Source organism: Cynocephalus volans, chromosome 6, assembly GCF_027409185.1.
Source record: "Cynocephalus volans isolate mCynVol1 chromosome 6, mCynVol1.pri, whole genome shotgun sequence".
NCBI classification, from domain to species: Eukaryota; Metazoa; Chordata; class Mammalia; order Dermoptera; family Cynocephalidae; genus Cynocephalus; species Cynocephalus volans.
Window position 1 is genome coordinate 109035140 of NC_084465.1, and position 24487 is coordinate 109059626.

The window sequence follows — 24487 nt, forward strand, 5'->3', positions numbered from 1 at the left end:
TGTCCTTTATACTTTGCGAGTCAGATAACCAAAGAACACCTGGGCACACATACGCAATTACATCAGAAATAACCAACGGACACCTGGGCGCACGTGTGTGTATTTACGTTAAACAGGCTAGGTCGTGCTCGGCAAGATTCTGAACATCTGAGGGATCCTGACCATTTATATTTCAATTTTCCTTACAAGAAGGGAGACCCCCTGCCCTTGAAGACCCCATGTGAATAACAATAGTTGGTCTCTAAACAGCCTTCTGAATAAAGTGAGTCCTGCTTATCTGCAGGATTTTTTTAAAGAGGGTTTTGCTGAATTGGTTGCTTGGAATGCTAATGGAGAGGTTCCTCGCTGCCATCATGTGGGCATCTGAGTCAGCCCACTCAGGTTAGCATCCTGGCTCCACCATTTAACTAGCTGTGTGACTCTGGCTGAGTCTCGTACCCTCTCTGAGCTGCAAGATCTTCATCTATAAAAGAGATGATCACTATGGCCAGTGCCAAAAAAAAAAAAAAAAAAAAAATCACATAGTACATACCTTGAAGGGCTGTAATAAGGATCAATTGAGATAATTTATATAAAGCACTTAGTATATATTCAGCACTTAAAATATATAAAACACTTAATGTTTATAAAGCACATGGTAAATTCTGAATAAACAGTAGCTAAAATCATCATCGCCACTGGCAATCTTTTCTCCACACAGTGCTCAGCTTCTCTTCTAAATAAATGTTAAATAGATATTTAAAGAATGTTGAAGAGGCACTCCAAATTTGTTCACTGTTGATTCCAGCCAGTGATGTTAAATTTTCAGGAATCTTGCAAGCCAGTTATTGCACTGTGAATAGGTAGAAATCTGCAATAAAGGGAATATTAACAGCACAAAAATTGGCAAATTATATAAACCAGGGCTTCTACCTCCCTCCCAGCTAGCTGAAGAACATTTGCCAGCACACCACTAATTCTAGCCCTATCCTGCCCTGCTTTGGAGCATCCAGCTGAGGACATTTGCTGTTTCTCTGTGGTTCATCAGGCCCCAGGATCCTGCTTCCATGCAAAAGAGGCCACTAAATCACTAGTGTTGAAAAAACATGACATTGATTTAAACATTAATTTACTTATCATCAAAAGCTCATCTGCTTCTGCTGGCACAGGGAACCTAGTAGATAGCTGATGGCTTCAGAGAAAGATGCTCTGTGCTTTGGCAAAAGCAGGGCTAACCTGAGACTGTAATCAGAGTGGCCTAATCCATCGGCTAAGCAGGAATGGGTGGGAAGAGAGCAGGGGAGCCTCCCCGGGGCCTGCAGATTGTGTTTCGAAGACACTTTTTTCTTCAAACCTTAGATGCTCAGTTGAAAGGAGTGACAGCTTTAGAATTCCTAAGTAGGAGGGGCTTAGGTCCAGCAATCGGATCCCAAGGAGGAATCAGGGGATTTATCTCAAAGCCTCCTTTACAGTAGCAGGCCCACGGTTTTTACTGAGATGTGGGTGGTATAAATCAATAAAAATAGTGTGGTTTTCTACAAAGTTTTTAACTTATACTTTATACAAAATTGGGGAAAATGTCTATTGCCCATCTCAAAAACATTTTTAAAATGCTGAGGTGGTTTTGAGGGCTAATGGAAATTATGGGATGGTGTTCAAGCCATCCCCCACCCCCACTGCCACCAAGAAAACCCACTTCTTGGAACTGTCACTGATTGACAACATTTAAAAAGGCTCCTGACTGCAAGGGGACAGAGTAAGGGGGTACTGGGACAGAAGGTGACAGCCTGGTATATCTGGCCGGCATCTGTTGTAGTGGCAGCTGTCAAGGTCCTGGAGTCAGATTGCCTTCTTCCAAATCTTGCCAGCTGTGTGATCTTGGGTGATTTACTTAACCTCTCTGAGACTCTATAAAGTGCCCTATAAATTGGGGCAATAAAAAGGGTGCAATGTAGTGCTGGGTCCAGTTCCTAGCATGTGATAAATGCTCAAACGAATATTAGCTTTTGTTGGTATCAGCAAAAGAGGGATGGGCTTGGGAGTGGGGAGGGTACATTTGGGAGCAGAAACACTGCACTGGCAGGAACTCACAGCAGGTGACAGACTGGAAGGCACCAGAGGGTCCAAATGCTGAGAGAGCTCAGAATAGAAACAGCATTGATAGCAGAATGCAAAGCAGTATCACTCAAATTACGGATGTTTAATTGGATTTCTCCAGGGCTGACTCACCGCCTTTGATAGATGCTTTTGTCCTCACGGAGTCTCTATCATGGGATTTGAAAATTTTCCACCTGTACTTGCAATCTTTAGACCTTGTTTCAGTAAAACCCAGGACTGTGTGTACTCCCCCGTGCTGCCTGCCAGCTCGCCTGCCTTCCTTCATCACATACTTAGTGTGATGTGTCAGGCACAGAGTGATGTGCTAGAATTGTACAGGAAAAAGGCAATGTCCCTTAAAGGAGGCACAATCTATTTAGACAGAAATGTGAATGCCTAGATGGTTATCAGTGGGATAAGGACGGTGGGGGTGGGAGGGCTGCAGCAACGTGAAGGAAGAGGACCTGATCCAGCCTGGGAGCATCAGGAAGGTTCTAGAAGGAGATGCTGGGGCTATCTGGAAAGCTGCATAGGAATTTGTCTGAGACAAAGGTGTTCTAGCTGGGGGAGCAGTTGGGCAAAGGCTTGAAGGATGCGAGGTCAGGATTCACACAGAAATGCAGATGGGCTGCTGGCCTGGAATGTGGACCCTGTGACTAGAGATAGGGGTGTAGAGGCAGGGGCATGGGGGGCTTCTGCTGAGGCTGCTGTGACCCAGGACTGGCTATATTAACCTCCCAGGAAAGGGGCAGTCCATGCAATTAAAAAAAAACCAAACCAACTTTAAAAATCATCCTGTTCATACATGCTTATCGTAAAAACAAAAGTTAAAAATACAGAGAAGCATGTTACAATGACAAGGTCAAAGGTTTGGATCCCCGTACCCACCAGCCTCCTCCCCACAAAAAAAAGTACAGAGAAAAAAATGGAAGGATATACAAATTCCTTCGAAATAATCATTGTAACATTGTGAATGGAATCTTCTTTCTACAACTGTGTACTCTGCAAAAGTGGATCATAATTTTCTTAACCAGTTATTTTCTATGGTTTATTCACATATCAATAATAACTCTCTGAAGCATTGTTTTTAATGCCCATGAAGAATCCCATGATGCCTGCATACCATAATTTGTTTAAGCAGTGCCCCATTCTTGGGCATTAGGTAGTTTCCAGTTTTTTGCTGTTGTCAACAAGACTATATTGCACATAATGATAGCTAAATCCTTATGTACTCATAATTATCTCTATATAGTAAAAAAAATTTTTTTTTAAAGATGACCGGTAAGGGGATCTTAACCCTTGACTTGGTGTTGTCAGCACCACGCTCCCCCAAGTGAGCTAACTGGCCATCCCTATATAGGGATCTGAATCTGTGGCTTTGGTGTTATCAGCACCACACTCTTCCAAGTGAGCCACAGGCTGGCCTTATAGAGTAAGATTTTTAAATGGAGTTGATAGACTAAGGTGTTTAAATGCTTTCAAGGCCTTGACATTTGTTGTCAAATTGTCCCCAATTTTCGATTCCCATTAGTCCAGTGGATGTTGTTGGGTTTCCTTGAGGCTTTTCATTGCTGTGTTCTGGAATTTTCACATAATGGAAATTCATCCACAGAGGGCTCTCCAGCAGGAATGGAGAGAAATGAGGCTGGAAATTTTATTCTAACTATTTTTACTTTATTTTAACTATACCATTATCCTAACTATGCTGCCTGCCCTAAGATTTCCTCCTCCTCCAGCACAGCACAGGCCTCCAGGATTAATGACTGCTTAGAAAATGAGGCTGATATTGGAAGACTGGCCTCTCTCCTCTTAAAGGAGCTGCAGATAGGAGTTCCGGTCAAGGTGGTAGAATAGATGGTCCCCAGCGTCACTCTCTCCCACAAATCAACCAATTTACAACTATAAAAATGTAACATCAGCCAAGCTGGGTCCGCTGGAGCTCAGGGGAAGAGGATGAGAGACCTACGGAGTGCATGAAGGGGGAGAAGCCACGATGAGAGAAAGAAAAAACTGCTCTGAGTGTTTCAGGCTGTGGCTGCTTTAAGGCTGGAGCTGCTGAGTGCATGGAGCAGGAGCCAGCAGAAGCGGCAGCTGTGCCCTTCAGATGGAGTTGCTTGCAGATGGCAGGGGAGAAGAGGGCCTTGGTGGCCTCCAGGACAGCAAGACCACTAATAGGGTTCCCATGGACCCACGCAGGAGGAAGGAAACAGAATAGCCGAAAAAGGGGAGCCATTCAGAGGCTGGTGTGTCATCACAAGGGACCAGCGCAGGGCCTGTCCCATGGGAAGTGTTTGGAGCATGGATGGTGGGGCAGATGGGCCCACCAGGAGAACAATGGGACACAGCAAGGACAGCTGATCCGCCCCCCAATCAGTGTAGGGCCACTGAGAAGAGACTGGTCAGGAATACAGAATTGCATGGGGTGCAGTTTGATGAAAAAACTCAGGCCTAGATCAGAGTTTCTATACAACCCAAGTGCACCAGGTCTCTAGAGAGCTGGAAGTACCTATAAGGTCAACAATTAAACCCTGAGCTTCACAAAAAGCCTTCCCTAGAGAAACAGCAGCAAAGCAGCAATTTAGCTCAACCACACAGCTCAAGTACTGGTTCTCATAGGAAGTTCCCCAGTTTTAGAAGTAAGCAAAGGACAAAAAATTATTTCTGGCCCAGGCACACCACTAGCACCTCAGAGCATAGCAGGGGACCTGAGGCATGGATCCAGGGACTGGACCCCACTCCCACAAAAAGGCACGCCGCCAGTGCCTTGGGGCCACGCCCAGGGGCCTGAGGTATGGAGCTGGGGACCAGATCCTTCCCTCCCACAACTAGGCACACCACCAGCATCAAGAAGCATGCCAGAAACATCACCTCTATGTGGGTGGCCCACCACAGCCACCACAGTAACCACAGCTGCTGCGAAAGTGGCTAGATGCCACAGCCACCACGCAGATAGTCCACCACCCACTGGAGTGCATTGACACAAGGAGAGTCACCAGCAGAGACCAAAGAAAAGAAGAGGATGTCTCTCTCCACAAAGCCCATTCTAGAGTGACAGAAGAAGCATCTGCTCTATGATAATATTGGGGGACCTGAACATACTTCTCAGCATTGGACAGATCATCTAGGCAACAAATCAACAGAGTAACCATTACTCTTTCAGAGAGAGAGAAAAAAATCTAGGGTTATTGGTGGTGGGGGGGGGGGGGAGAGGAGGATGTGGAGAGATTGGACAAGGGGCATAAAGAATAAGTACGATTTGTAACTATACATACTAGTAATATTGATTTGATCAATATATGTCAACACTGAATCCCAAAAATATGTACAATCAATTATGACTCAATTAAAAGAAAACCCAAAAAATCTCCAAAAAACTGCCACAATAGAGCCACTTCTCAAGGAGGGACTTCTTTGCATACTAGCCAATAGATTTAAAAAAAAAAACGGGGCTCTAGAGATCAACACCCCTCATTCTATACAGAAAACAGAGGTCCAGAAAGGGGAATGACTTCCAAGATCACAGAGGTAGGGCTTGGATTCAGACCCAGGTTCCAAATCCCAGAGCAGTGTTCCATCTCTAAGATCTGACATTACTACTTCTCACCATTCCCAGGAAGTCCAGTCTCCACACCTTATTTCAAAAAAGGAGGCACACAAATACTATTTAAAAAGTCAACCCTTGCCTCTGCAATCTGCTTCTGCCTTCACATCGCGATCTCTGCTGGCTTACCATGAGGCTGCAGCTCAAGCTGCCAATGCCTCCAGACCATGTCATTTTCAAAGAAATTTTGCAAAGCAGTAGCACTATTGTTCTGACAGAGCCTGAGCACCTCTCCCCACCCAGAGCTGGTAAAATGACCAATTTTCCTCCATCATGCCAGTGTGAGAGCCCAAGATGCAGAATGACACAGGCTGTTTTCTTTCCCTTCCTGCACGAATCAGGTTCTTTGAGATGACTTCTCTCTCTGTCTCTGGAATGAGCAAGCAGCAGTGGGGTTTGATTTCTAGGGTTTGGCCCTAACCCTGCAGAGACCCAAACTAATGGGGCATATTCAAAGTTCCAGCCAAGCTTCTAAAGCACTTTGCATGAACTATTTAAATGCTTTTTGAACAATATTATTTAATGGTATGGGAAAACCTTCATGATGTAATGCTTGGAATGGGCAGGGTGTGTGTAAGTATGTTTTGATCCTACTTTTATTGAAAATGCACCTATCTGTGCACAGGTATCCATGAAAATGTCTTCAGCTGCAAGTAACAGAGCATCCAACTAACAGTATCTTAAATCTAGGGTGACCAACTCTCCTGGTTTGCCTGGAATTGAGGGGTTTCCCAGGACATGGGACTTACAGTGCTGAAACTGGGACTGCCTTGGGCAAACCAACAATTGGTCACTCTACTTAAGTCATAAGGACATTTAATACTTACTAAACAAGAAGTCCAGATACATGTGGTCCAAAGGTCAGCCAGGTGGCTCAAAGGTGTCATCAAGGGTCTGATTCTTTCCTCACTTTCCCTCTGCCATCCTCTCCATAGGCTGCAGCAGTTTCAGAACAGTGAGGGGGCAGCACCCAGGGCTCTGATCATCTTTCCCAGGAGCCCCCCAAGCAGACTTTCTCTTACATTTTGTTGGTCCAAAGTAGATCTCATAGCTACCTCTAGCTGCAAGGGAGCCTGGAAAAGTGGACATCTGGAAATGGCAAATGGGGTTGCCATAACTGGCTTCCATCGGGGACTGGGCACGTTGCCTCTTGAATGAATCAGGGCTCCAGGAGAAAGGGGTAGGGGAAGGTCAGTTAGGCAATCAACCGTGTCTGCCCCAACTCAGGTAGCCATGTGGAGAGGAGACAACCTGGTGAAGTGTCAATAGCATGATCTTGGGCTGAATCTCCATGGTCACTTAGCAGTGTGGAGCTTTGGGCATGTTGTTTAACTTCCGTTGCCTCATCTGTAAAATGGAGATGAACACAATGTCTCTTTCGCAGGTCTGCTGTGAGGATTTAGAGAAGTTTATGCATGGTAAATGCTAAGGACAGCACCTGGCATGTAGTAAATGCTCAATAAATGTTAACTTATTTTCCTTGATGGCAGAACCCATCCCTCTATCTTCCAGAAAAAATACCCTGAATTTTAGTTATGTGAATGGACACCTAACTCTGACAGACAACTTGGGAAGAGGGATGAGCTTCTTTCTTGGGGGGAGATGTTCAGAGAACTACCAGGCTTTGGGTTTGCCAACTGGGACTTCTAAGTTGAAGACCAGAGCTGAAGTGTTTGGGATCTGATGGTCCTCGTTTGGCTGGGAGGTGTGTGGAAGATGTAGAGAGAAGAGATGGGACACTCGAGGGAAACAGTGCCATCTTCTAGGGATTTTGATGGAGTTCTGCCCCGTGACTCCTCGTGGGATCTTCAGTAGAATTCTACCTTGTGGATTTGGATCTGTCAGGGGGGACTCAATGACATACTGAGCGCAGTCTCAAGATAGACAAAGAGCGAAGACAAAGGCCCGCAGGATAAGCCCACCACACCTGGGTTACATGTAGAAAAAAATGACTGGCACGAAATACACCAAAACAGAGAAGAAGTGGTCTCTGGTGCCCACGGGTCAAGGTTATGCTTAATTTTAGGTACCTTCTTTGTACTTATTTGTATTTTCCAGAATTTCTACAATGATTAGGGATCCATTCTACAATCAGATTTCATTTAAAAATGTCACTTTGAAACTTTACAGAGTGGAATACAATCAATAAAGGTTATTTGTTAAAAGCTTTCCACGTTAGCTCTGTTTCCCAGATACAGTGCTTGTCCAGCATCATGCTCTCCTTCCCTTCTCTCTGCTTTCTTACAGCTAATACTACTACTAATAATGATAGACACCATTTATCAGACATTTAACTATATGTGTCCCAGGCACTGTGCTCAGGGCTGGACATGCATAATAATCCGAGGGTGTAGTACGATAATCATCATCCCTATGTTCTTTCATTATTGTTTCAGCAGCTGCCAGTATAGGGATGGAACCCTGGACCCTGGTGTTATCAGCACCATGCTCTAATCAACAGAGCTAACCAACCAGCCCTCATCATTCCTATTTTAAAAATGAGGAAGTGAGGCTTGGATAAGCTCAGTCACTGGAACATGGCCCCTTTCAGCCAGAACTGTTTGGTGCCAAAATCCTGGCTTCTAATCACTACCCATCCTCTTTCTTTTCCTTTCCCCATCTTCTCCTCTCGCATGTCTCGAAAATGATCAGTAAGGTATCTCTGTCAATTCCGTGGTTATGACCCAAGATTTCTCAACTTCAGCATGACTGACATTTTGGACCGGACACTTGTCTGTTGTGAGGGTCGTCCTGTGCACTGTAGGGTGTTAAGCCTCTATACAGTTGATGCTAGTAGCAATTTCCCCACCTCCACACACCCTCAGTTCTAATAACCATATACGTCTCCAGACATTGCCAAACGTCCCTGGGGACAAAAATCACCCTCACTGAGAACCACTGATGTAGCTTGCTGTCTGTGTCAATTGTGATTCTGGAATCCCTCTAGTTGCACAATCGCAGATAGAAACTCACGGGAACAGTCTGTGTCCTTCTGGCAAGTCCGAGCTCATTCGAGGCAGCTGTCACCTGCTGGGACAATTTCAGGGCAGGGCTTGCGAAATGCCTGGTGTGCCTCTGGAACAGGAGCTGCATGCCAAAACTAAGCGTTCCTGCCTCTCATCCTGCAACCTGGGATGCTGGGATAGGAATGGATAGCAAAGGGCAGGGGCCCTGAGCTGGCCTGCAGGTGGCATTGCTGGAAATAGGAGCCCTTGATGAAATCGCTACAGGACAAGGCAGAAAGATTGATGGACTCAGATTCCCAAGAGTCAATTTCTAGTCCTGCCCCCGCTAGCTGTGTGGACTCAGTAGAACCCCTTTATCTGTTTCCACATTGGTAAAATGAGAATATCAATGCTTCCATCTGTCTCTTCCTGGGACAGTTGTGTCCAAACTGACCCACACCATCCCCTTGTCTGCTGCACTCTCTGGTAGCACCTGAAGTCTTGTATTTGCATTTACTTTCTGTCTCTGCGCCAGAATGTCACCTTCATGAGGATTTGGTCTTGCTCATAGCTGCATCCCCAGAGCCGAGGAGATTGACTGACGTGGCGGCTGTTTAATAAGACGTGCAGAGTAAACGCACACGTGTGCACACTGTGGGAAAGCAATTTGGAATATGTCTCAACAGTCATAGATATATCAAGCCCTTCATACCCAGTGGCTCCACTTCTGAGAATCTAAACCCCCTTCCCAAATAATCCAACATGAAAAAGCCTTACGTGAATCAATGTTCATCCTACAGTAGCTGAAATAGCATGGATTTTTTAAAATGCTTACGCTGATACCACCGTATAACATCGTTATTATTCAAAAATACTTTGCAATGTGCTTTTTTCAACTCAATAATATAGCTTGGGTATCTTTCCAGGTCAGTACGTGCGAATCTCATTTTTGACAGCTGCATAGTATTCCATCATATTGATATACAGCGCTTTAACTATTCCCAGAGTGAGATACTGGGCAGTTTTTGGCTTTCTCCCTTTGAGGGAAAACTTCTATAATGAGCATGTATTGCCTTTACAAAGATTAACCCACTCCCACAACTGTCTTGGTTTTAACTGGGCTGAGGCTCAGGGTGTGGCGTTCTGTTGATGTAACCTACTGTTGCCTGCTATCCTGTTTCCCCAGGATGGACGATATTCAGCTCTGCAAGGACATCATGGACTTGAAGCAGGAACTGCAGAATTTGGTCGCCATCCCAGGTAACCATTTGTGACTTCTTCTTGTGTTAAGAAGCTGCTTGGGGCCCCCAGCCTGCCCCATCTTTCCCCCTGGGGTCTGGAAGATGGAGTTCATCTCTACTCCTAGCCTGGCCTCATTCTTGCAGTGTAGACCCTGACCACAGGGTTCCAACACAACTTCAAGTCAGGTAGACCTGGTTCAAGTCCTAATTCTAGACACCTTCTTGACCTTGGGCATGTCATTTTAACTCTCTAAAGCTCAATTTCTCCTCCTCTAAAATGGAGTAGTAATAGTAATATGATAGTACCTAACTCATTGGGTATAAATATTATGATAAATGACACATTGTGATCCATGTGCTTAGCTTGATATTTGGCCCAAAGATTCCAATAAATATTAGCAATTATCACTACTATTATCCTGCTTGAGAAAAGGCAGAGTATAGAGGTTACAAGCTATAAATTTGGAGTCAAACCTAGACTTGCTAGTTATTAATGATATTACTTATTTGGCTCCTTCTCCTCCAAAAAGCCTTTCCTGCCCCTCCAGGCTGGGTTGGGTGCCCTCCGTGGGGCTTACCCCGATCAAAGTATGTATGCATCAGATAATTGCCTTTTGTATCATTCAAGTCTCTCTCCCGACTTCATCCTCCTTGAGGGTGCACACGAGGGCCTGGTAGATGCTAAGGGAAGGTTTATTGAATGAATAAACACAGCTCTGTCTGAATAACCTTGGACTTGGCAGGGAGCAACATAGGCCAGATAAGTACCACCGTTGTCCTTGACCTTGTCCTTGTTTTTGCTCTTCTATCAGTTCAGTAAGTATGTCCGAAGAGACTGCTCTGCAGCAGGCAGTGAGCTAGGTTCTGGGCATACAGTGATGGACAGAGAATGATTCTCTCCTCTTGAGGAGCTCACAGGTTAGTGGAAGGAGACAGGGTCCAGCACACACGAGTACCCGTAAGGGGTAGCTATTATTGAGCCGGATGTGCATCATGATGTGCTTTAGAGCAGGGTTTCTCAACCTTGACACTGTTGCCATTTGGGGTTAATATCATCATCTGGGGTTAATTTTGGGGGTGGGTGGGTGGCTCTGTGTTGTACCTTGTAGGGTGTTGAGCAGCACCCCTGATCTCTACCCACTACATGCCAGTAGCGCTTCTCCCCTCCCCCCACAGTTGTGACTACCAAAAATGTCTCCAGATGTTGCTGAATGTCCCCCAAAGTGTGTGTGTGGGGGGGGGCAAAATTGCCCCCAACTAAAAACTACTACTTTAGGGTGCGGCGATCTGGGCTTGAATCCAGGTTCACCAGCTAGGTGAACTTCATCGAGCAACCTAATTTCTCTGAGGTTTAAATTTCTTGTTTGTAAAATGAGCCAAGAATACCAGCCTCACATGGCTTTTGTGACTGTCCCAGGAGATACAAATGCAAAGTGGAGAAGTGTTCAGCACAGTCTTGCTATGAGGGTAGTGTGTGCAACAATAGTAGAAATGGGTACTATCACTTTAATGAGCATTTACTACGTGCAAGGCACTGTGCAGCAACCAAGTGGATAGACTGTCCTAATTGAAAGGGGGTGACAGCTAGTGTGTATGGGATTTCTTTTTGGGGTGTTTAAAATGTTCTAAAATGGGTGATGGTGATGTTTGCACAACTCTGTGAATACACTCAGAACAGGTGAGTTGCATGATGTGTGAATTATATCTCCATAAAGCTGTTACCAAAAAAAAGTTAAATGTCAAACATAAAACTATAAAAGAACTAGGGGGAGAATTCCAAAGTCCAGACAGCCCCACTAGAAATTCTAATTCAATGGATCTGGTGTGGGCCTTTGGCACTGGTTTCTGAAACTTCCTGTTTTAGTCCGTTTTGTGTTGCTATAACAGAAATACCTGACTGGGTAATTTATAAAGAAGAGAGGTTTATTTGGCTTACGATTCTGGGATGTTTGCATCTGGCACGGGCCTCAGGCTGCTTCTACTCATGGCGGAGAAGTGGCAGGCAGCCGGCGGGCACAAGCAGATCACATTGCGAGAGGAAGCAAGACAGAGAGAGAGAAGGTGCCAGGGTCTTTTTAAGCAACGAGCTCTTGCAGGAACTAACAGAGCGAGAACTCATTCATTAATCCCCCCTCCCCCAGGGAGAGCATTAATCCATTCATGAGGGATCCGCCCCCATGACTCAATCAGTTTCCAACACTGCCACATTGGAGATCAAATTTCCACATGAGTTTTGGAGGGGACAACACATCCAAACTCCATCATTCCACCCCTGGCCCCCCAAAACTCATGTCACTCTCACATACAAAATACAATCATTCTATCTCAACAGTCCCAAAAGTCTTAGCTTGCGCCAGCACTAACTTAAAAGTCCAAAGTCCAAAGTCTCCTCTGAGACCAAAAGCAAAAGTCCTTCTAGCTGTGTACCTGAAAAACAAAAGCAAATTTATCTACTGCCAAGATACAATTGTGGAACAGACATTGGGTACACATTCTCATTCCAAAAGGGAGGGATAGGACAGAAGAAAGGAAAAACAGGTCCCAAACGAGTCCGAAACCCAGCAGGGCAGGCATTAAATCTCAAGGCTGGAGACTGCCTCTGCACACTGATGTGGGAGTTGGGTCCCCAAGTCCTTGGGCAGCTCCGCTCCTATGGCTTTCCTGGTCTCAGGCCACACTTCACCTCTCCCAGGCTGTTGTTCCACTCTGGGGTAGCTCCACAGGTCTGGGGTCTCCATGGCAGTCCCGCTCTCATGGCTCCACTAGGCATGGCACAGTTGGGGTTTCTCTGCTGCAACTCTGACCCCTCATTTCTGCTCTGCATTGCTCTAGTGAAGGGTGTCTGAGGTGACTCCACCCCTGTGACAGATCTCTTCCTGGGCCCCAGACTTTTCCATACATACTTTGAAATCGGGGTGGAGGCTCCCAAGCCTTCCCAGCTCTGGCATTCTGTGAGCCTGCAGACCTAACACCACATTGACACTGCCAAGACTTCCGGCTTGTATTTTCCAAAACTGCGGGTCCAGCCACACCTGGGGCCAATTTAGCCTCGGCTGGAGCAAGCCAAAGCAGCTGGGGTGCTGGTGCTGGAAGCAGCTTCTCCAGGTGGCCCTGGACAGCGAGCCCATGGAGGGTGCCTCAGGCCTGTTTGCCAAGACCATTCTCTCTCCCTAGGCCTTTGGGCCTGAAATGGAAGGGTTGGCCCCAGAGGATTCTGCAATGCCTTCTGGACCTTTTTCTCCTTCTCTTGATAATCCCTTCCCTTTGTACTAATCTTCTTAGCTAATGGTCGCTGGGCTGCACCATTGCATGCTCTCTGCTGTTCTACCACATGGCTGTGCTGCAAATTTTCCAAATCTTTATGCTCTGCTCCTGTTTTAAATTCTGGCTTTACATCATGCCTTTTCTGCCATAACTCAGCATAGGCTGTTAGAAATAACCATGTGGCGTCCTTAATGCTTTGCTGCTTGGAAATTTCTTCCGCCAGATACTCTGGTTCACAACTCTTAAGTCCCACCTTTCACAAAGTCCAAGGGCATGGACACAGTGCAGCCAGGTTCCTTGCTATGGCGTAGCAAGTGTTATCTTTTGTCCAATTCCCAATAAGCTCCTCATTGCTGAGACCTCATCATCTGCATGGCCTTTACTGTTCACATTTCTATCAGCATTCTGCTCACCACCACATAAGTCTCTAAGGCATTCCAAACTTTCCCTCATCTTTTTCTGTTCTTCTAAGTCCTCCAATCTCCTCCAACCTTTGCCCATTACCCAGTTCCAAAGCTGCATCCACATTTTCAGGTATCTGTTTAGCAACACCCCACTCCTCGGTACCAATTTTCTGTTTTAGTCCGTTTTGTGTTGCTATAACAGAAATACCTGAGACTGAGTAATTTATAAAGGAAAGAGGTTTATGTGGCTTACGATTCTGGGATGGTTGCATCTGGCATGGGCCTCAGGCTGCTTCTACTCATGGCAGAAAGTGGCAGGAAGCCAGTGGGTACAAGCAGATCACACGGCGAGAGCAAGCAAGAGAGAGGAAGCAAGAGAGAGAGAAGGTGCCAGGGTCTTTTTAAGCAATGAGCTCTCGTGGGAACTGATAGAGCGAGAACTCACTCATCACTCCCCCCTCCCCCAGGGAGAGCATTAATCCATTCATGAGGGATCTGCCCCCATGACTCAATCAGTTTCCAACACTGCCACATTGGAGACCAAATTTCCACATGAGTTTTGGAGGGGACAACACATCCAAACTCTATCACTTCCCATATGATTGTGATGAGCAGACAGGGTTAAGAGCACCAGGCCTGTTTGACTCTCTCATTTTATAGCCCTCTGAGGAATAGCTTGGTTGAAAGGCACAGAAGCCCATCTAAGCTGATACAAGCACAATACAGGCAATTACTGGAAAGACAGTGGAGTCTCCTTGAGGCCTAAGGCATTGGATTTGTTTCCTAGAGCTGCTGCAATAAATTACCACAAACTTGGTGGCTTAAAATAACAGGAGTTTATTCTCTCACAGTTCTGGAGGCCAGAATCCAAAATCAAGGTGTCAGCAGGGACATGCTCCCTCTGAAGTCTCTGGAAGAATCTCCTTCGCCTCTTCCTAGCTTCTGGTAGCTCCCACAGCCCTTGGCCTTCCTGGGCTTGTAAATGCACCACTGTGATCTCTGCCTCTGTCTCCATGTGGCCTTCTTCCCTGTGTGTCTCTCTGTATCCTCTCTTCTCATAAGGACACCAGTCAGTGGATTTTGGGCCCTTCCTGATAAGCGTGACCTCATCTTAGCTTAACTAATTACATCTGCAAAGCAATTTACAGATTACTTGGGAAACAGGGTATTTCCAAATAGAGAAGGATAAATTTGGGGGGTAGACGCTATTTCCAAATAGAGTAAACATGAATTTTGGGGATATCTTAGTTACTCTGGGGCTGTGATAACAAAAAGACCACAGACCGGGTGGCTCATAAACAACAAACATTTATTTCTCACAGTTCTGGAGTATGCAAAGTCCAGGATCAAGGCACCAGCAAATTTAGTGTCTGGTGAGAATCCATTCCTCATAGACAGTGCCTTCTCCCTGTGTCCTCATGTGGGGGGAGAGGCCAACAAGCTCCCTGGGACCTCTTTGATAAGGGCACTGTATTAGTCCATTTTGTGTTGCTGTAACAGAATTACCTGAGGCTGGGCAATTAGTAAAGAACAGAGGTTTATTTGGCTTATGATTCTGGGACAGCAGCATCTGGCACAGGCCTCAGGCTGCTTCTACTCATGGTGGAAAGCGTCAGGTAGCCGGCGGGTACAAGCAGATCACATGGTGAGAGGAAGCAAGAGAGAGAGAGAGAGGAGGTGCCAGGGTCTTTTAAACAACCAGCTCTTGTGGGAACTAATAGAGAACTTACTACCCCTCCTCCCCCAGGGAAAGCATTAATCCATTTATGAAGGATCCGCCCCCATGACTCAAACAGCTCCCAGCACTGCCACATTGGGGATCAGATTTCCACATGAATTTTGGTGGGGACAACACATCCAAACTCCATCAGGCACTGGGCCGGCCCGTGGCTCACTCGGTAGAGTGCGGTGCTGATAACACCAAGGCCACGGGTTCAGATCCTATATAGGGATGGCCGGTTTGCTCACTGGCTGAGCGTGGTGCTAACAACACCAAGCCAAGGGTTGAGATCCCCTTACCGGTCATCTTTTTAAAAAAAAAAAAGAAAAAACAAACTCCATCAGGCACTAATCCCATTCATTAGGGCTCCACCCTCATGATCTATTCACTTCCTAAACACTCCACTCCACACTCTTAACACCATTGTCATGGAAGTTGACTCCAACATTTGAATTTTGAGGGGGATGCAAACATTCAGACCATAGCAAGGGGAGACACTATTCAACACACCATTGGCATGAAGCTCAGCCCAGCCTCACAAGGGCCTGGGACCAGAAACAGGAAAGCCGATGGAATGTTCTTTGCTCTGCCCCCCATTTGGGGTGCACTTTCCATTTTCTCCCTCGAGCACATGGATGAAGCAAGGCCACTTCATCTTCCTTCCATGAAGTCCTCACACAACAGCCCAACTCTCAGGGCCTCTGCATCCCGATTTCAACTTCCCGGGAGACTCTGAGGGGCCCCGCGTGGGTCACCATCTCCCTCCTGGGAGGGAGGATTCCCAGGGCCCAGTGTGGGCTTGGCAGGACATGTGGGAGTCAACCAAGGCAAAGGAGGCAGGAGAGTGTGGCCACTGAATGCAGGCCGGAGAATTTCCACCAGGGCTGTGGCAGCTTCCAAAGCACATGTGGAAATGGGTGGTCTTTGGCTGATGCAATGACTGGGGCACACAGCTGACCAAGGTCAGCCTGGTGTCAGGAGAACAAGGCACTCAGCAGAAATACAAAAAACTCAGCCATTGGGATGAATAATATTTTAATGCAAAGTTTAAAAAATCAAAATTCATGCAAAAAAAAAATCCATGATGAACAAAATACCATAAATACAAATAAAGACAGGATCAATACTGACATTGTATACACAAAAGTCAGAATGCTACGATCTGCAGGGGAGGGCGGTCCCAAATGAGAATGTGTCCTGCCCAAATTGCCATTGACGTCCCCACTGAGAAACACGACTTGGACAAGGTCACGGGGCTAGTTAGCAACAGAGCCCAGGTCCTTACTGCCAGTCCCATTGATTCTCCCAGATGCCACTTCTTCCCAATCACTTTTGTGCAGAAATTCACATATTCTTCTCTCACCTTCCTAGTCACCAGGCCCCACCTTGTGGTTTGCCTTCTTGTTGAATCTTTCTCTGTGTTCCCTGGACCAATGCCAAGTGTCCAGATGGATTTAGCTGAGTTTAGGGGGAATAAAACCAATGTTCCTGGCAACACATCAATAAAAGTATCAAGTCAAGAGAACAGTGAACGGCCAAGAATCATGTTTCTTGAGCCAGGGTCAGAAAACAATTCACCAGCACTTTGAAGATGGGAAGGGGTGATTGCAGAACACCTGCAAAATGTCTTACTCCACCTCCACTGTCACCACTGCCACCCGAGAGCTGGGGATGCTTAGGCCTGGCTGTGGAGGCCACAGGTACTTTTCTCTTGAATATAAAAATGGTTTCTCCCTTATAAAGTTATTGGGAAGGATTAAACCAGTGGTTCTCAAATGGGTGCGATTTTTGCCTCCTGGGGGACATTTGGCAATGTCTGGAGACATTTTCAGCTGTCATAACTTGGGGGGAGTGCTACTGGCATGTAGTGGGTAGAGGCAGTGATGCTGCTAAACATCTCACAATGCACAGGACAGTCCCCACAGCACAGAATTATCTGGTCCCAATTGTCAATAGTGCCAAGTTTGAGAAGCCTAGATTAAGTGAAAATGTGAAGCTCATGACAATACGAATATAATAGTAGCTGCAGTTTATTAAGCACTTAGCATGTGCACATTTACATTATTATTTGCCTTTCTTTCATTAAATAAATATTTTTTCTTTTATACCTTGTTCAATACATATTTAATCTGGAGGGCATTTAATCATTAAAACAACAGTGACATATAAAGTAATAGTGTATACAAATAGCAGCTAGCTTTTCATGAGCCCTTACTATGCACCAGGCAGTGAGTTACGTATTTTACTTGGTTTATATCTCTTAAAAACTTGCAGCAACTTTATGATTATCTGTGTCATGAGACTGGATGCTCAGAGAGGTTGAGGAACATGCCCAGAGTCACACAGCTGGGAAGAGGAGGGGGCTGGGGCCTCTAGCCAGGACCGTCTGACTTATAGTGAGGCCCCACAGTTGTGATAGGAGCTGCGGGCCAGGGAGACCAGTTAGGAGGCCACGGTGTGGTCCAGGGAGAGATGATGGTGACCTGGACTAAGGAGATGAGTGGGGGAGGTAAGAAACAAGTTGGAGAGTCATACGGTGAGCACATGGAGACATTAGGAATCAGGCGTGTGGTGCCAGCAAGCAGGGGGTACTGTCAGCAAGCTGGAGTTCCTCCTGGCAAGTATGTGGGTGATGTTGGAAAATGAAAGGGTCACATTATCAAGTGGGCGGGTGGTGCCTGCAGACGGGTGGGTAGTACCTACAGGTAGGTGGGTGGTATCTTCAGGCAGGTGGCTGATACCTAGAGATAGGTGGATGGTGCCTGCAGGCAGGTGTGTGGTGCTGCAGACAGGGAGTTCGTAACTGCTGGCAGGTGGGTGGTGCCCAGGTTGGAGATGTTGGTAGGAAAGCAGGTGAGCAGCACTGACCAGTGACTTGGAGACTTGGGTCAGAAGCTGGTGTGTAAGCTGGCACAGCCCCCTTCTGTAGTAGGTGGCTTCTCTGCAAGTCACTGCAGGCACCGCAGCTGAGGATCTGAGGGAGGCTGGGGAATGCTTGTATTGGAGAGAAATAGACAATGTGGATGAATAACTTGGAGACAGAGGTTTGTCAGGAGCTGGGGGCCCTGCAAGTTGTCAGTGACTATTGTCAAGATCTGGGGAGAGATGGAGGACACTTGGGAATATCCGAGTGCTATTGAGGGTTACTTGGAAATTCACACTACAGACTCCCTAAGAGAGCTGGAGTAAGCGGAGTGCCCTGGCAAGTCTGTGGGTACTGGCACTTGCTTAGAGAGGGCAAAGAGAGGCTCTATGGTGCTGATGAGTGGTTTGGGGAATTAGACCCACAGGACCCACCATGGCAGGGGTGATGCCACCATCACCCAACGTAGCAATGGCCAGGAATCGAGGGCTGCTAGCAATTCCACACCCTTCTTCGCGGAGGCAGTGGCCTTCTTGTTAATGGGAGAAACCAGCTTTCTCTCCAATCCAAGTTTTGTGTTCTTCTCACCTTTGGTTCTGCTTCCAGATCTAGAAGAAATTGTTAACAATTCTTAGTGTTAACACTAAGTTACACTTAGTGGGACAGGCTCTCCTGCATTTTATTCTGAAGGGGTCTGAGCAGGAGGAGCCCAAAGTGGACTTAAGCTTTTGCCTCCTAGTTTTCTCAGTCCTCCTCTTTGGCCCTCTTTTGTTTTTCTTTTCTCTTTGGCATCCTAGCCCTTGGTTTTTGGGACATGGCTAATGTCATCAGCATTGATGGTTTCCTTCTGACAAACTGGTTTACCCTCACCATAGAGTAATTCCCTCCTGGCACCCCCACCGGAGTGCTTCCTCACCCTCAAACTTCTGCAGAGCCCCCTTGAGTATCATTACCATTTACTGGGTGCTCTTGGCTAAGACCAAGCTCTATGTCAAACCATTTGCTAGCATTGCTGCATTTTAAGCCTCACTGTGTGTATTTCACAGAGAGGAAACTGAGGCTTGAAGAGGTCAAGGTGCTTCTCCAAGTTCACCCAGAGAGTGGAATGATAGAGCTAGGATTCCAGCCCTGGCTCCTCAGACCCAAGTGCTTTCCATAGTTACACTCAGCTGTTTCTTTGTTGATGTTTTTTTCTTCCCAGAAAAAGAAAAAACCAAGCCACAGAAGCAGAGAGAGGATGAGTTGATCCAGAAGATCCACAAACTGGTGCAGAAGAGGGACTTCCTAGTGGATGACGCAGAGGTGGAGCGGTTAAGGTGAGTGGGCTGCGTGTCCCTGAGCACAGGGAGGTGAGACCCCATCCTTCAGCTTCCTTCCAGAACCCTTTGTCTGCTCCTGGGGCTCACAGGCATGGCCTTGGCCAATGAGCCCTAGACAGTGAACCCAAATGAACCCAGTCTTCTGGCCTGAGGACCTGTTTAACACGAGAAAAACTTAAATCCAGCTCCAAAAAGCCCTGCAAAAGCCTGTGTATCTTAAGTGAATGACATTCAAGGGAGTGACCAGGGAGGAATTGCATAACACATGGCAGAGCTTTTTTCTACACATCCTCCCAGCTCATCAAGGCAACTTCTTGAAATTACTGTTGGCTTCTACAAAAACTCTACCCCCAATACTCTACCCCTAGCTTCCCACTCCTGCCCTCTCAACTTCCCAGCTTTATTCTCTCCTTTCCCTTCTCCTTAGTGGCTCCAATGCCCTTTCTTAGTTATCAGGATCTCTGTCACCTTGACCTGGACAATCATAGGCCCTGGAACTGAGGTGCAACTGAAGGCTCCTGAGGAGCCTGGGCACAGGGAAAACTGAGAATGTTGACTCTTGAATATTTTTGTCCCAGAGCAAGGCCTTTGGAGCTCTCTACAAGGAGAGAGGCCCTCAGGGCCCTCACAAACCCAGAGGGCAACTTCCTCTTTAGTCTCTGTCTCTTCTGAGACCCCTCTTCAAGGTCCCTGGGATGTGCCTTGTCTAGCTCAGCCAGGCTGGGCCCACAAACTTTATCCTAGTGACCCTTGGAAGAGCAGGGGTGACTTTCTCTCTGAGACCTGCCTTGTACCATGTGGGAACACAGGTAACTAGGGCAGCTTAAAGGTACAGGGTCAGGAGAGGTGATGCCCAGCCCACTGAACCCCCCTCAGGGAGGCTGGATCCTATAATGTCTCTGCCTCTGCCCTGGGGTCTCACCCTAGCTCTGGGTAAGCATTTACCCCATTGTTGATATGTATCTCTGGTTCACAGCAGATTCATCAAATACAACATATGTATACCATAGACACATAACATACAACAACATACATGCACCATCTACAAAGCCTGATGCCCAGTCTCACACACTTAACCCCTTGCCTTATTTCATTGGTCCCTTGATGTTTTCCTTGCTTACTGTGTTTTCCTCTTCTCTTTTACACATCTGCCTTCACAGGGAGCAAGAAGAAGACAAGGAAATGGCTGATTTCCTGAGAATCAAGTTAAAACCTCTAGACAAAGTAACCAAATCTTCAGTCAGTGAGTGCATACTTTATCCCTCCTCCTCCCCCATGAAAGAGAAAGATATTTCAAAGAAGCCTGGGAGCCAGAGGGGCACAACAAAGTGCTATCTAGATATCAAACTGGAGCACAAACAGCAGCAGACAGGGCCAGCTTCATGGGACTGCAGCCTGTGTAGTTGCTCATGGCCCCATGATTAGTAGGGCACTGTGCTCGGTTTAATCATTTTGGAATAAGGTGCCCTGTATCTTCATTTTGCATTGAACCCCATGAACTATGTAGCTGGTCCTGGCAGCAGCTGTATGTCCCTAGTCACATGGTTTGGTACATATCATAGAAGGAACTGGGTGGCCACTGAGGCTCAAGGAGCTCTGGCCTCTATTAGGGCTTAAATATCTAGAGGAACCAGAAGCATACTACTCAGAATACTAGCTTCACAAGATACACAGAGCAAAAATGGTTCTCTGTGAAATAAATTCAGGAAATGCTGCATACCTGACCCTTTATTTGGAGGGTCCCAATGTCCATTAGGATGATAAAGTGATAATGGACCCTGCTGTCAAGAAACTGTTTTCTCTTTGTTGACACATTGTGTCTCAAATATGTCCAGCTGCTGTGTTAGTGGGGCCTCATTCATTATAATAAATAGCTGCCCAATTCAACCTGGTCTACACAAAAAAGGGGATTTATTGGAGGAAGAGCAAGAAGAAGGAGGGCCTCAGGAACTAAACATTATTAGAACTTTCTCACTCTCACTCCGTTTCTTATCTCTGCCTCTCTTTGCAGGTTAGTTTTATTTTCTCCTACTACATAGGCCTTCTCCATGGGGCCAGAACCCCAAAACCACAGCTTAGCAGCTCCATGGTAATGTCTCTCTTCTGGTATCTAAACACATAAATCTCAGGGAAGGACTCTGATTGGCCCTTCTTGGATCATATTTCCACCTCTTAGACTCATCACTGTCACTAAGAGGCTGAGGTACTATTAATTGGCCAGGTCTCTGTCACATGCTCACTCCTGCAGCCACAGGGACATGAGCTGTTATCAGAAGAGGGACTAGAAATCTTTCTCAGAAGACAAAAACCAAAAGCTGCCACTATCCATATAATCACAAACCCAGTTTTCACTGACCAGCCATTAATATCTTGTGAAAACACAGCTGTAGAGTGTGGGGAGTAAGAAATGTAAAGGTCTGTGGTCCCTTCTACTGACCCCTAAAACCACAAGGAACATGATTCCTGCCTAAATCCAGCATCCTCCATGGACTCTTCTATGAAAGACAAAGTAGAAAAACTCCTCCTAATGGCATGGAGAAGGATCAAGGAAACTTGCCTTTAATGTAGGGTTATAGATGGAAAAAAGAAATTATTCTGGGAAGGAATCAAAACAGCAAGCCTATACCACATGCAAGGGGCCAAGTATGGGGTCCAAATTTACACCACCTCTTTGGTGGTAGAATCCCAAGGTGAAAAATAAAAGCTTCTCTAAAACCAGTGAAATCTCTGGGACCCTAGCAAGAGCAAATGCAAAACTGCTCAGTAGGGACCCTTCTGCATCCCACAGTACACAGAACTCCCACAGATTAAACAACCCCCCCGAAGATGAGCTCTCAATAAAAATTAGAAACCCACGAAGAATCAAACTACCATGAGGAGAGTCAGTAGATGCAACAAGGAGAATGTCCTCCCAAGAACAGAAATAAGAGAACTATTTGAAAGAGACAATAAACTAAGTATATTTAAATTATTAAAAAGATAAGAGGAGGAATAAAAAACAAAACTAAATAGCAGGATGTTCTGAAAAAAGAATCAGTAGACTTGAAAAAAATTAGCCTTTTTAAAAAAATTGTCACTGAAGTAAAAATGCAATGGATTAAGTACAGAAACATGGGTGAAGGGAGGATTCATAAATTGGAAGGCAGAGCCAAGGAAATTACCCATAAGGCAGCACAAAGATAAAAAGAGATGGAAAATATAAAAGAGAGGTTGTGAAACATAGAGGATAGAATGAGAAGGTCCAACTTACATCTAATGGGCATTCCAGAAGGAGAGAAAACAGAATGGGAGGTGGGGGTATCTCAAAACATAACATATGAGTGTTTTCCAGAATTGAAAGACATGAGCTTTCATAGCGAAGTGACCTGAACAAAATTTCTCATTTATTCACTCATCAAATACTTCCTGAATGCCAGGCTCAGAGCTAGGCCTGCCCAGATACAATGGTGAGGAGAGCTGAGTAGGAGAAGGGCTAAAAGCTGTGGTTGGAAGCCGAGAACTGAAAGTCGGTGGGCCCACAGGAAGTGGGAACAGTCACCAGGGCCATATAAAATGCACCCCAGCTCTCCACGCCACCTGAACAAGGCCTGGCTGCAGATGGTCAGGGCTCCCCTCACCTCACTTCTCTCTCTCTCTCTGTCCCTTCCTCCCTCTCTTCCTCTGTGTCCCTACCTTGCTGTAGGCTCCCGGGCAGAGAAGAAAGCAGAGCCCCCACCTAGCAAGCCCACGGTGGCCAAGACGGGGCTGGCGCTTATCAAGGATTGCTGCGGAGCCACCCAGTGCAACATCATGTAGCCCCCACATGGGGTGCCCCCGGGCCCACGGGGACCCCCCTCCCACCCTCTTGTCTTCATAGCCCCCGTTTCACAGGGGCCAAAAGCTCTCCAAGGCAGAAGGGGTTGAAGGCAAGACCGTGACTGCTGCCAGGGGCCATGGGCATGGCAGGCGGGCTGGCCACCCTGTACAGAGTGTAGCAATAGGGAGTCCCTCACCGTCGCATGGCCCTCCCCAGAGCATGCCAAACCCAGGAGTCTGTCCCACTGTTTATCCAACCACCAGGAAAGGCCCTCCCTCAGAAAAGTATATCTCCACTTCTATCTAGCTGTATCTAACTCACCGTGCAAATGAATTGGGAGAGGGGCATGATCCACAGGTGTGTATAGTTGTGACTTCTCAACAATCTAGCACCACGTTGGACACATCCCCCATCCACCCTCGCAGTTCTGCTGTCAGATCTGCCCCAAATGGGCACAGGTCCTGTTCCCTGTCTGTCCTCTCCCAGGGGCAGGGCCCTGGAGGGCTCCACACAGCTCATGAGTCTCTCAGGTGCTATCAGTGTAGCATTCTTGGAGACACACAGGGCCCGTCTGTCAGACTGAGCTTGTGTGTGGTGTCTTGGTCCTATCTCCCGCTTCCTCCCATCCTGTGTCTGGACACAGTCCCCATCAGGGGGCTCTCTTGGCTCTTTCTTTGTGTGCTGTGTCTGGAGTGGGGTGGGGATGGGAGGCTTGGGCTGGAACAGAGCCAGAGCATAGAAGAGTAGCCAAGAGCTAGAGGCACCCAGGCTGAGGTCAGGGCAGACGAGAAGGGGACCCCGAGCAGATGCTGATCCAGGCACTCTTCAGCCACCAGGGCCACTGCAGGGGGTGCCAGCAGGACACCAACTCGCCAGCCCAACACACAGACCTCTGTAAAGAACAGCGACAGGCGGGAGAGGCAGCCTGACCCAACTGTGTCCCATCGTCTGGTGGCGTACTTTAACCAGCCTAACAATCCCACCTGTGTAACTTGATGTACATTTGCTACAGCCAGCCTGGCACGGCCCGTGTGACCTCTCTGTCCGTGTGTGTGTCGTGACCGGCCTAAGTAGTTAGCGTAACTCAAGATTCACTGATGTGCAACCATCCATCAGAGAAAATAAAAATGGAAACCATGTATACAGCATTTTAAAAGTTTTTACTTTTTTCCTGATTATGGAAGTAATCCATGTATATAGTAAATCATTTAAAAAGTACAGAAAGCATAAAGTTTTTTTTTTTTTTAACATCCATAAC

General features: G+C 46.7%; 1 protein-coding gene across 1 annotated transcript in view; it reads left to right on the forward strand.

Annotated features, from left to right (window-relative positions):
• Nucleotides 1-23228, forward strand: part of BMERB1 (bMERB domain containing 1) — a 123282-nt gene extending 100054 nt beyond the window's left edge. The window contains exons 3-6 of the mRNA XM_063101256.1: nt 9809-9882; nt 19316-19430; nt 20594-20676; nt 23116-23228. Coding sequence (XP_062957326.1) covers nt 9809-9882; nt 19316-19430; nt 20594-20676; nt 23116-23228 — 385 coding nt within the window. The remainder of the gene's footprint in view (nt 1-9808; nt 9883-19315; nt 19431-20593; nt 20677-23115) is intronic.
• Nucleotides 23229-24487: the final 1259 nt, after the last annotated feature.